A 13176-nucleotide genomic window follows, 5' to 3' on the forward strand; every position below is an offset into this window, starting at 1 on the left:
ACGGGGGTACCGGACCCATCAGTACCGGGGTACCGGGGTACCGGAGCTGCGAGTCCCGGGGTGCCGGGAGTACCGGACTCATCAGTACCGGGGTACCGGACCCATCGGTACCGGAGTCCCGGGGTGCCGGACCCATCAGTACCGGGGATACCGGAGCTGCGAGTCCCGGGGTGCCGGGAGTACCGGGGTACCGGACCCATCAGTACCGGGGTACCGGAGCCGCGGGTGCCGGGAGTACGGGGGTACCGGACCCATCAGTACCAGAGTATCGGGGTACCGGAGCTGCGAGTCCCGGGGTGCCGGGGGTACCGGACCCATCGGTACCGGGGTCCCGGGGTGCCGGTGCCGGTCGCGGATTGGCGGCGGCGCGGCCCCTCCCCGGCGGGGCGGGGGGCGGTGCGGGCCCGGCCCGGTGCCCGGCAGTCTGCGGGCGCTGCGGAGCGAGCGCGGCCATGGCGGCGGCCCCGGCGGGTACGGCGGGCGGGGACCGCGACCGGGCACCGGCACCGGGGGTAGCGGGGCAGGGCAGCACTAACGGGTCTCTTCTCCTCATTTCTCCCCGCAGAGGCGGAGACCCGGCAGCGGCTGCTGCGCACCGTGAAGAAGGAGGTGGGTGCGGGACCCCCGGGAGCAGCTCCGGCCCGGTGCCCGGGGGGAGCCCCGGTTCCGCCCGCCCGCGGCATCCGCTGCTCCGGCTGCTGCTGCCGTGGGGTTCAGACCCCCCAAAAACCAACCCGGAGCGGGGCCCAGAGCCCGGCCGGGCGCGGTTGCGGGTCCCGGGGGGGCGGAGGAGCATCCCTGCAGCGCCAGTGCCTTGGAAAATCCTTGGGAAATCGCTTTTGGCTGGGGGCAGAGCGCGCCACAACTTGGGATTTTCCGCAGGGAAAAGGGGCGAGTCCCGGCGCTGCATCCTTCCCTGGGGAGCGGGGATGGGACGAGTCCTTCCCGCAGCTCCTGGGCAGGGCGGGGGGCAGCGGGTGCTGGGGAAAAAGGGGGGCCCAAATGTGTGTGCCCGGTGCGGGGGGATGGCGTTCCGCATCTCGCCGTGCTCTCCCTCCTCGGGCATCTTTAACTCTTATCAGTTTGTGCGCTGTTCTATGCCTGGAGCTGCCCGTGTTTACCCCGTGTGTCACAGCCGAGCCCACGGTCCATCGAGCCCCGGAGCCGAGTCCTGCCCGGTGCCGGGGCACCGGCGGCTGTTGTCATGTCCTGCCCACGCTGTGTCCCCGCAGGTCACCTCCCGGGATGCCGGAGGGAGGGAGGGAGGGAGGAGGGTTTGTGTTTTGTTTCTGGCGTTACGAGCATCCCGCTATCCGGTTTACAGGGAGTGGGAGACGCTGCTTGGAGCCGTGGGTGGTGGGTCTGGGGAGGGTGACAGCGCTGCCCACCCCGACCACTTCCCACCTTTAATCCTATGCTGAGGAATACCACTGGTTGCCTCAGCAACGGCTATTAAGCCAGGAAAAGGGTATGACATTTATTTAGCGTTGTGGATAGAGCTGCCATCTCATTATTGCTGTCTGTGGCAGCTCCCGAGTGCAGAGACAGCTGCTGCAGGGTGGGAGCCTGGGCTGCTCCTGGCTTCCCCTGGAGCCCCTCCTGTGCTGGCTTTCAGCTTTGCTGGCTCCCAGGGCTGGGGAAAGGGGAGCTGGTACCTCAGGGAGCAGAGCTGGGCTTGGTTCCTGCCCTTCTGCCGGTTTTGGGGGAGATAGTGTGGGTTTGGTGAATGTGGGGAAAGCTTGAGGGAGGGAGGGGTGCCTGGGTAAAGCCCTCCTGCCCTGTGCAGAGCCACCACGGTGCTGTGAGCTGGGTTTGTCACTCTCTGGGCTCTCTCCAGCAGCCCCTTGGTGCTGACACAGAGCAGAGGCTTTTTCCTGGTGATCCCGTTGCTCTGGGTGTTGGTGTGGGTTCCCTGCAGGCACCAGGTGGTTGCCATTGCCTTGGGATTTGCCTTCCACTCCTGCTGGAAGTGCTGGGCTCGGGCAGGGGCTGTGTCCAGCAATGGGGGCTGTGGGTGCCCAGCCACATGGGCGAGGGGGCTCCATGGAGTGGAATTCCCACTGTGCTCTGGTGGGAATGAAAAACCTGGGGAAACATGATCCTGTAGGTTATGGGGTTAATTATTCAGCACCATCCTGAAACCAGGAGCAGGTGGGGCATTCTTGTGCCCCTCTACTCATGCTTTTGGTTTTCCTTCTTCTTCTTCTAGGCTGACCTCAGGTTAAGTCAGGAACTTGTGCAGACTCCAAGTAGAAAGGGCCAGGTGCAGAAATTTGGGGTTTTTTTCCCCCCCCCACTCCCAGAATTTTAACCTTTCTAGAGCTGTATCATTCTCATTTCACCAGGCCACACCTGGGTTTTGCTCCCTCAGCGCAGGTGAGCCCAGCTGAGAGCAGGGACAGTGCTTGGGGAGCTGTGCCACAGCTGTCACCCCAGGGCCATAACTGAGAAGACAAACACTGGGAAGAAGGTCTGATCTGAGCAGGGACACAAACAATAAACTGGAATTAGCCAGGGCACTGAGCAGCCCTCACTATTTGGCTGTTGCCATGGTTAAGGACTGGCTTCTGGAGCAGTCCTGTGCTGCAGTGGATGTGCAGGTTGAGATGAGCTGTGTTATCTGTCACCATCTTCTTCCTCCCCCCGAGCCCATATGGCCATAATAAATCAAACCAAGCCTGGGAGCTGCAGGATTGACTGTTTGTCAGCAGGCTGCAAGGGAAGCAGTGGAGTCTGACTCTGTGAGGCATCCTCTGTGCTGCTATGCAGGATGAGCAGCATGACCAACCCTCTCTGATTTTTTTTTAGGGCTTTTATCAGGTGGAATGAGGCTTTTTTACCAGCCCAGAAATGCCCAGGTTTGGAGGGGTGAGGGTTTTCAAGTAGAAATATTCTTCTTGTAACCTGTGCTCCTCCTCCTTTTGCGAGTTTTGTTCTGCCTGGGGAGTCCTGAGCTCTGTTTTCAGCCCCTCCAGGCAGCTGCATGGCACAGAGCAAGGGAAGCAGCTGTTACCTGTGCAATCCACCTGCACACGTGTCCCTGGAATGTGAGCTGGGAGAAAAGCTGGGTGGTGTGTGAAAGCAAACAGTCATCTTGGTCCTTCTTCTGCAAAAAAAAAAAACCAACAAAACTTAGTTTATGTTTAACTTGCCACTCAGGAAGCAGCTCTGAGTCTTTGCTCATCAGGAACCGTTGAACCTGCATTGAATATTTTGCTGCCTGTTCTTAGAGTTGTTTCCAATATTGGGGTTGACCACAGCCTGCTTGTCTTCTGCCAGATATATTGTTTATTTTTCAGTAGCTGGAATGGTTGTCACTGTGTAGCTGTTGACTAATTCCTTCATCATGTGTCATGGGAACAGCAGTCAGTCTCTTCCTCCCACCCTTTCAGAGGAGCCCCTGCTTTGCAGCCATGTTGCCTGGTTTGTGGCTAAATAACACAAATGACTGGTAAGAGCAATGTTTTTGCAGCTTGGGTTTGCTTTTTTTTTTCTGTGTGCCTGCTATTCCAAAATATCAGATTGCAGGCATCAGTGCCAGCTATTTCATTCTGGATGGGTAGAAAATTGTAAATTAATTTAATGTTACTAAGGTTTGAAAAATTAATGTTGAGAGCTTTAAGTGTTCTCAAGGCCAGTTTATTAAAAAAAAAAAAAAAAGGGAAAAGGCCTTTGTGTAGCTGTCAAAAGTGTTCAGGCAAGATAAGGATGAGGATGATGAGTTTCAGGTTGGTAATGAAAGCTGCTGTTGGCAGAGGGGACCCTCTGATGTCTCTCAAGCACCCAGGGCAGCCTTTTTCAGATATTTCTGTACCAGGAGAGAACAGAGGGCCCTTAATGCAGCATTTCTCGATTGCCTGCATCGATCTGCTCTGAAGAGCAGCCCTGATCACTGGGGACCATTTCCTCTCCTCTCAGAGATAAAAGCAGGGCTGTGCACAAGAGCTCTCATGCTCCAGGAACCCCTGCCTTGAGCCTCCATCCCTGGAGCAGCTTTTGTGCTGCTTTCCCCCTTCCTCACACCTCCCCTGGGCCAGGGGACCCTCTGTCCTCTGCTGCCAAAATTCCCTGCCCTCCTCCCTCCCTGCATCCTGGCTGTTGCCATGGAAATACCTGGGTTTGCACAGATTCAGGGGCAGTTTGGGAGCTGGAAGCTGCCCTTGGTTTCAGCATCATCCTGTGCCACGTTCCAGTGAATCCAAAGAACTCCTCAGGGTGCCATCAGCAGCTTGGAAAAACAAGGAATTTGGGATGTGGTGAGAGCAGAGCCCAGCCTGGAGGCTGGGTGTGCTGGAAACACAGAAATGACTAAAGTTTGCCTCAAATGCTTCCTTAAATGTCTGCATTGAGCATTTACAGCGAGCAGTGCCCACAGATGGCGTGGAAATGTGCCTTTGACAAGCACAACAGGAATAGCACCAGCTAGAACGTGAGCTCAGGCAGCTTAAATTAGTGATGCAAGCAGGGGTTTTTTTGGCCAAAAGTTGATGCTCTGTGAGGAAAACCTGCTGCAAAACACTCTCAGCAAACACACGTGGCTGGGATCACCCCTGTGTCCCCCCAGGGTGCAATGTTGCATTATGGATCCTTCCATTAATGTATTTTAAATTCATTTTCCAGCAAACTGCACGAATATTCCGAGTTCTTCTCCTCCCTTATCCCCCCCCCAGGAGCCTCACCCCAGTGCCCAGCTGTGAGCACAGGTGGTTCCTGGGGAAGGGCTGGCCTGGAATTCCCTCCTGTGCGTCACGTGGAGGATCCCTCAGCTGCAGGAGGTGCCATCTTTTATTCAGCAAGTGGTCATAAATAATGAAATAAGACTTCTTAGAAAAGCCAGAGGTCTCAGTGGGCTGCAGGGTGATCGATGTTCCTGAGGCAGCAAGAACAGGGAGCTGCCAAATGGCTCTCAAGGCAAGTGCCTGGTGCCACCAGAGCTGTCCCTGTGCTGTCCCCTCGTGCCAGGGGCCACCAAAATAAATCTGGGTGTAAATGGTGTCTGTGCCCTGCAGCTGGGGGGGTTTAACTGATCCCAGCACAATTAATTGGGGTTTGGGGTGTGAATTCTGCCTGTGCCCTGCAGCTGGGGGGGTTTAACTGATCCCTGCACAATTAATTGGGGTTTGGGGTGTAAGTTCTGTCTGTGCCCTGCAGCTGGAGGGGTAAACTGATCCCAGCACAATTAATTGGGGTTTTGGGTGTGAATTCTGCCTGTGCCCTGCAGCTGGAGGGGTTTAACTGATCCCTGCACAATTAATTGGGGTTTGGGTGTAAATGGTGTCTGTGTCCTGCAGCTGGGGGGGTTTAACTGATCCCTGCACAATTAATTGGGGTTTGGGTGTAAATGGTGTCTGTGTCCTGCAGCTGGAGGGGTTTAACTGATCCCTGCACAATTAATTGGGGTTTGGGGTGTAAATTCTGCCTGTGCCCTGCAGCTGGGGGGTTTAACTGATCCCTGCACAATTAATTGGGGTTTTTTTTGTAGTGGTCAGCCAGTGAACTCTTGGAGAAGTGGCAGAGCGTGGCTGCAGCTGGGGTGGTGCTGAACAGTGCCTGGCACCTGCTTTTGGGATCATCAGGGTGTTTGTTGCTGGCAAGATCAGGAAGGTGGTAAGGCAGAAAAAACTGCAGCATCAAGTTTGAAATGTGAATTTCATCAACAAGGCTGCTGAAAAGGGGCATAGTAGCAACAAGACAGGCAACAGGCTGACATTTCATTTTCAAATGAGCAGATAAATCTGGTTGGTGAGAGGTTTCAGTCTGAGAAGTTCTGCTGTAGCTGGAAAAGTGGCTTTAGCTCCTGTGGTATTTTCTGGGATGAAGGGAGGGAAATGGTGAATCTGACTCCATGTTCTTAGAAGGCTAATTTATTATTTTATGATCCATATTATATTAAAGAATGCTATATTAAACTATATTAAAGCATAGAGAAAGGATGCAGACAGAAGGCTAAAGGATAATAATGAAAAACTTGTGACTCCTTGCAGAGTCCTGACACAACCTGGCCCTGATTGGTCATTAAGTAAAACCCATTCACATGAAACCAATGAAACAATCACCTGTTGGATAAACAATCTCCAAACCACATTCCAAAGCAGCAAAACACAGGAGCAGCAATCAGATAATTGTTGTTTTCATTTCTCTCTGAGGCTTCTCAGCTTCCCAGGAGAAGAATTCCTGGGCAAAGAGGATTTTTCAGAAAATGTGATGGTGACAGACTCCAGCATAGGCAATGTGATGAAATATCCCAGGATTTCCATCCAGCATTCCCTGCACGTTCCTGTGGGCACCAGAAGGACTTGGGGTTTGGAGAAATGTGTCCTGAGCTGGGATTCTGCACTTGCTTTGCCTGGGACACCTTTGGTACATCCAGCAGAACCAGGCCCACATTCCTGCTGGGAAATATCCCCCTGCAGTGCAGGGGAGGCTGGCTGTCCTTGCATACAGCCCTGCCTGGGGATGTCCTGTGTCTCAGTGATCTCCAGCCCTTTGTAGCACCTGAGAAATGCTGCAGAGCTCCATGGGCAGCTGCTGCCTGGGGAGATTTCTGGGCAAAGAGAGCTTGGTTGGGAGCAGCAGTTACAGGAGAGCTCAGACCACAGCAGGGAATGCCCACATTGCACCAAAACTGACAAGGAAAATTTTTGTGGTTTTTTTTTTTAAGTGCAAGGATTAACTTCAAACACATAATCAAAGCAGTGATGAGAACGCTGATGAGAACGAGAAAGCTCCAGCTTGGAAAAGAATTTGAAAAGCAAATGTACAAAAGCAAATCAAGTTTAAAGCCTCTTTCATCAGTGGATTGGGTGGTTTTGGGTTTTTTAAATGATTTTGTTGTTTGTTTGATGGCTTTTGAGGGCTTGCTGGTTCTCCTGGGCCAGGTGGATTGAACAGGAGCAGCGAACCTGGAAGTGCTGGGTGAATGGTTGGGCTCAGTGATCATGGAGGTCTCTTCCAACCTAAACAATTCCATGATTCTGTGATGAATTCCATGATTCTGAGGGGGTCCAGGCAGTGCAGCTTCCTGGCTCTGGTCCTGTAGCATCTCATCCACCTGATCTGACACCCTGTGTAGAGATGGATGTTCAGAGGGAGCAGGAGACATCATCGCCATCATCGCCATCATCGCCATCATCGCCATCATCGCCATCATCGCCATCATCGCCATCATCGCCATCATCGCCATCATCTCCATCATCTCCATCATCTCCATCATCTCCATCATCTCCATCATCTCCATCATCTCCATCATCTCCATCATCTCCATCATCTCCAGCTGTAAATCCTTTGGGGATGGGATGGGATGCTCTCCCACTGCTTTGGCTCCAGTGTGGAGCTGCTGTGCCACATTTTTTGCTCATCCAGGCATTTTTTTGGTGCTGGTTATGGCACCCAGGCCCATTCCTGGATCTGGTGGCCAGGAGCATCCCCACAGCTGCCCTCAGCCTGTGCCAATGGAGCGAGTTTGACCCTGGAACAGGACTGGGAAAAGGATATCCCTGGGGGCTCTGTTTGCATCTGGCTTGCTGTAAACAATTTCACAGAGTTATGAGCATGGCCAAATACACAGGAGGTGCTGTGCATCCACAGAAATGCCTTCATAACCAGTGCAAGGCTGTGCAAGAGGCAGGAAAATACGCTGCAAATGATCCAGGGTACAGGTTCTGCAGGGAAAAATCTGATCAGGTACAACAGTTGAGAGTCAGTATTGCCTTGGGCTAATCAAACCTGCAGTTCTTGGTGTGCTCCTGGTCCCTGCACCTCGGTGGTGGCTGTGATAATATTTGGCTTGTTCCAGCAGTGTAAATGACAGCAGGGCTGGGTGACAGCAAAGCTGGGCTTTGGATGATGAATATCCCTGGGAGTTTTGTAGCAGAGAGGTCTAAACCTTCATCCTTCATCCCTCCCTGGGGCTGTTGGACAGGTGAGGGTTTGATTTCCCTTTCCAGGGGGATTTGTGCTGTGCTCCCAGCTGGAGCCAGGGGGGCTGTTTGTGCTGTTGTGGAATACTTGATGATATTCCTCCCGAGTTTACCTACAGCTAAATTATTAGTTGCTGTTCTAATTTCCTTTCTAATAAAAGAAGAGCAAACATCTCATTTCTCTAGGCTGGCATGAGATCCAGAGTGGGCAGCTTCATCTGCTGGGATTGTTCTGGCTGCTGTCTGAGAATTAGCATTCAAATGCAGCACATTCAGAGGCTGTTCAAGGCTGCTCTGTGCAGGGAGCCAAGGGGTGTCACAAATCCCCTGGCAGATCCCAGCTGCCTGTGGGAGAGTCCTCTGGGGTCTGCAGGCAGCAGCACAGGAGATCTGTCAGGAGTTTTGGGCTTCCCTGGCTCTGAGCTGTCCTACAGGTGCCAGCTGTGTCTGTTTGGGCAAATTTAAGATGGTTTTGTTGGAAAACTTTCTTGGTAGGTAGAGAAAGTTGGGATCTCTTGGCTCCATTGCCTGGAAGGGTTGATTCTGTTCCCTGGAAGTGCCCAAGGCCAGCTTGGATGCAGCCTGAATTGGTGGAAACTGCCCCTGCCCATGGGATGAGATGGGATGAGCTTTTCCTTTCCCACCCAGCCCATTCCAGGATTCCAAGATCTCCCTTGTTCTGTGTTACAAGGCCATGCCTGTCTGCCTCTGCTGGTGTTTGTGTTTGTCACACAACAGGTGAGTGCCCTTGCTGCCCTTTCCACTTCCAGTCCTTTAGACTTGGTTTATTTTTAGTGTTCCAACCTCAGTCAATGCAGTGCAATTTATTTTTTTTTTTTTTTACCTTTAATGAGTAATTTTCCACTAAACTGTGTCTCTTGGAAGGTGTTTTGTTTGTGCCTCGAGCATGCAGGTGGTTTGTGCAGTGTTGGCACTGAAATGCCCACTCAGAGCCGTGTCCTGCTGTCCTGGATGGCCCCCAGGCCCTGGACAGACAGATGGTCACTGCCCCGCAGGCATTGTGTCAATGTACTGAAATTTCAACCAAATATTTGAATATACTCCTTATGTTCCAATATTTCCTGACTGGATCAGAAGCTGGTAAAGCCATAACTCTGCAAATTGATTTTCAGGTGTATTTTGTGTGGGGGGTTTAAAATGCTGACACCACCAGTGCTGCCATGAGTGTACATTTAATATCTGTGTGTGAGAGAGAAGGGCTGAGTCCTGCTGGGTGAGGGTCAGGAGCCATCTGGACAAGGGTGGCTCAGCCAAATTTCAGGGAATCCCTGAGGGCCCCTGTGGTGGTGTTTGCAGGGGTCCCAGGGCGAGGGAAGAGGTGAGGATCTGACTCCATGTTTCAGAAGGCTTGATTTATTATTTTATGATATATATTATATTAAAACTGTACTAAAAGAATAGAAGAAAGGATTTCATCAGAAGGCTTGCAAGGAATAGAAGAGGAAAGGAATAATAATAAGATCTTGTGACTCTCAGAGAGTCTGAAACAGCTGGACTGTGATTGGCCATCAATTAGAAACAACCACATGAGACCAATCCCAGATGCACCTGTTGCATTCCACACCAGCAGATAACCATTGTTCACATTTTGTTCCTGAGGCCTCTCAGCTTCTCAGGAGGAAAAATCCTAAGGAAAGGATTTTCCATAAAAGATGTGTCTGTGATAGCTCCTGGGCTGGGCAGGATGCCAGAATATCTCTGGTGGGAATCCCAGGTGGAGGGAAAGGGGCAGCACGTGGTGGACACATGGAGGTGTGTGCTGCTCCCCAGCCCTGCTCCAAGGCCTGGGGATGTGTGGGGAGACAGAGGCTCCTCTGCTCTTGCTGGGGCTGGCTCTGTCCCCGTTTCTGTTGCTGTAAAGTGTAAAATGAAATGGTGCTGGAGCAAGGAACCCTCAGTGAGGATGCAGCTGCCCCTTCCCTGGTGCCCAGGTGAGGCTCTGGGACCAGGAGAAGCCTGAAGGTGGGAGATGAGGAGTGAAGGAGCACCTGGAGGAACCTGAAGGTGGGAGATGAGGAGTGAAGGAGCACCAGGGGGAACCTGAAGGTGGGAGATGAGGAGTGAAGGAGCACCAGGAGGAGGAGCCCTGACCAGGGGCAGCTGCGGTTTTAGGACACAGTAGAGCACTGAGGTGGAAGATGGAGCTTTATCCTGGTCCTTGGGGTGTTCCTGCAGGTGGAATCACTGCCCTGAGCACAGGGCTGGGGTGTGGGAGGTGTGGGAGGTGCAGGAGCTGGACCATGAGGAATCCCCCAGTGCTCTGAGGCACCTCCAGTCCCAAGCTCCGTGTCTCAGTGCCATTCCTTGCTGTGAGTTCCTGACTCAGTGCCAGCTCATCCTCAGCTGCTGGCATCCAGGGAAGTCTCAGGGCTCTGTTAGTCACCAGGCAGTGCTGGGATCTCACCTGGTGCCTCTGACAGAGCAGCTCTTGGCTCACAGAGGCCTCTGCTCTTAATCCATGCTCAGGATTTCCTTTATGGAGCTGTCAGCCGTGCATAAGTGCCCTTGATTACACCTTGCAGAGGAGTTTAATTCCCCAAATGATGCCATTAAAGGTCTCTCATTCATGCCAAGGTTTGCTTGGCCAAGTCTTGACCTGCTGTGTATTCCCTGTGCCCTCAGGGAGAGCACCTTGCTCAGCAGAGCTTCCTTCACACCCTCAGCTCTGTGCTGGCAACACTTCCCCCCGTGTTTTTCCAAAACCAAGATGTTGCAGAGGCACTGGAAGAAGAGATCCAGGCATGCTGGCAGCTGTGTTTGAAGGGAAAAGTGGTTGGCAAGGGAATGTTTAAGGAGCAAAGACTGAGCTGGGCTCTGGCTGCCTGCAGCAGGATTGGGGAGGGTGACAGCTGGGGATGGAGGTCACCCCCCTGCTGCCAGGGCCTGCTGGCTCTGACCTCCTGTCTGCTCCCTGCAGCAATTCTGTGCGGGGTCCCGTTTGTTTTTGTCCCCCTGATGGTGGCCCTGGTGAGCACTAAGTGACAGCTCCCCCTGGGTCAGCTGAGTGCCAGCTGTGAGTCAGGGAGGGCAGAGCTGCTGGCACTGCCCTGCAGATGGGATTCCTGGGCACAGCTGGCGCCAGGTGATCACTGAGGTAGGCACTGATGGAGAGCTGCAGTCACTTGGGACAGCTGTGTCACAGGAAATTTGTCAAACAGAGTGAGAGAACAGAACAAGGCTGTAAAAACCTTAAATATGAGATTTAGGTACCTTTATTAGATGATTAGATTTATTTATCTAAGTGATGCTCAGTTGCCTCAGTTAATTCTTGGCTCGTCGTTTTCCTACTGTGAAGTTTCTCAGAAAATGAAACAATTCTTATTTATTCCTGACTTTTTGAAGTAGTGGTGATGCTCAGCAGGCAGAGCTGCACCAACCCTCTGTGAGCTCTCCTGTGCCATTGGGATAACCTGGGAGCAGAGGAGGCTCCTGTCCACCCACCCCACTGCAGGTCCATGGCTGAAATTCCATGTTTTCCCTGAGTGCCTCTGTCCTGCAGGTGAAGCAGATCATGGAGGAGGCTGTGACGAGGAAGTTTGTGCATGAGGACAGCAGCCACATCATCTCCTTTTGTGGTGAGTCTCCTGTGCTGGCCTGGACTGGGGGCTTTGGTGCTGGGAACCCACTCCAGCTCCAGGACCTTGGGCTGGGGGAATGGGGAATGCCAGAGGATGGATTGTTCTGGCAGAGGTCACAATCCCTGAGGTCTTTCTGCTTAAAATATACAGGGATGTGTCAAAAGAGGGAGGGATGCTGGCAGTGAGGAAGGACTAGAAACAATGTTTTATTTTTAAATTCCCTTGAGAACTGATCCAGCTGAAAGTCTGTCAAGTCCAAATCTTTTCTTTGCTGTTATGGAATAGGAGTTTATGGAAAGGTGTGACCGTGTTCACGGGGGTCTCAGGATGAGGGAAGAGATGAGGATTTGACTCCATGTTTCAGAAGGCTGATTTATTATTTTATGATGTATATTACATTAAAACGATACTGAAAGAATAGAAGAAAGGATTTCATCAGAAGGCTGGCTAAGAATAGAATAAGAAGGAATGATAACAAAGGTTTGTGGCTCAGACTCTCTGTCCGAGCCAGCTGGGTTGTGATTGGCCATTAATTAGAAACAACCACATGAGACCAATCCCAGATGCACCTGTTGCATTCCACAGCAGCAGATAACCATTGTTCACATTTTGTTCTTGAGGCCTCTCAGCTTCTCAGGAGGAAAAATCCTAAGGAAAGGATTTTCCATGAAAGATGTCTGTGACAGAAAGGGGGCTGGGCTTTCTCCTTTCCTGCTGGGCCCTCACTTCACAGACACCCAGGAGCCTGTTCCCAGCCCCTGGCCCTGTGTGGCTTTGAAAGAGCAGAGCAGACCTGCAGGTGTGACTCATTCCCTGCTTTTCTGTGCAGCACGAGGCTCCTCAAATCTGCCATTATTTATAGGCCCCTGTGGCAGGGAGCTGAGGCGTGCAGGCACCAAGGGCTCCTTGCTTCCCTTCTGGCCTCTTAAGGTGCTGCTGCATTTCCCTGCTTCCTGGTGTCCCCCTCCTGCATTCCATCTGCTGGAATGGAGCATCTCCATCCTTCACCTTCCCCAGTGCTGTGGCTCTCCAGGAGCTGGGTGATAAATAACCTCTCATAAATACCCTCTTTCCCTGCCAAGCAGAGTGTGCTGCAAGCCTGGCTCTGGCTGCCAGAGCTGCCCTTTTCCCTGGAGACAGCTGCCTTGCCTTCCCTTCCCTTCCCAGCAGAGCCCTCTGCACAGCACAAACCCCTGGGGATGGAGCCAGGGGTCTGGCAGGGGGGGTTTTGGAGCAGACAAACACGAGCTGGCATCTGTCACACCCAGGCTGCTCTGGGAGGCTGATGGGGAGCCCAGGGTTTGGTGCCCACGTCAGCCAGGGCTGCTCAGCCCCAGGGGTTTGGATCATGTCAGAGCTCTGGGCAGCTCAGGAATATTTTCAGTCTTTTGCCAGGAGTCAGAGCTTCCCCCTTAGCTGGGTGTAGCTGATGCACCATAGATTATATCCTGGATATCCTGGCTCTGCTCTAAGTTATATCCTGAGGGGTGAGGAGAATCTCTTTGCAGTGCTGACAAAACTGAGCTCCAAAACTCGTCCTAGTTAAAAATCCTGCCATCACCCCTGGATTTACTAGAGCATGGGGAGAGTTTTTCCTGTGGAAGCAGCACATTTCCCTGTAGTTTGCCAGCAGGAGAGGTGTTTTGCATGGGTTCAGA

The 13176-nt window shown here is 52.6% G+C and overlaps 1 protein-coding gene across 4 annotated transcripts in view; it reads left to right on the forward strand.

The window, feature by feature from the left end:
- The first annotated feature begins 379 nt into the window (after nucleotides 1-379).
- Nucleotides 380-13176, forward strand: part of SGSM1 (small G protein signaling modulator 1) — a 38564-nt gene continuing 25767 nt past the window's right edge. For 3 of the 4 annotated variants that reach the window (XM_071445240.1, XM_071445243.1, XM_071445241.1), the window contains exons 1-3: nucleotides 380-471; nucleotides 566-609; nucleotides 11440-11515. In XM_071445240.1, the coding sequence (XP_071301341.1) occupies nucleotides 453-471; nucleotides 566-609; nucleotides 11440-11515 (139 nt within the window). In that variant the 5' untranslated portion in view covers nucleotides 380-452. Of the gene's footprint in view, nucleotides 472-565; nucleotides 610-3390; nucleotides 3452-11439; nucleotides 11516-13176 lie in introns of those variants that run through there. The other variant, XM_071445242.1, reaches the window with a different exon arrangement.

Source organism: Agelaius tricolor, unplaced genomic scaffold (genome assembly GCF_023055355.1).
Source record: "Agelaius tricolor isolate 1412-34295 unplaced genomic scaffold, bAgeTri1.0.p SCAF_20, whole genome shotgun sequence".
Lineage (NCBI taxonomy): Eukaryota > Metazoa > Chordata > Aves > Passeriformes > Icteridae > Agelaius > Agelaius tricolor.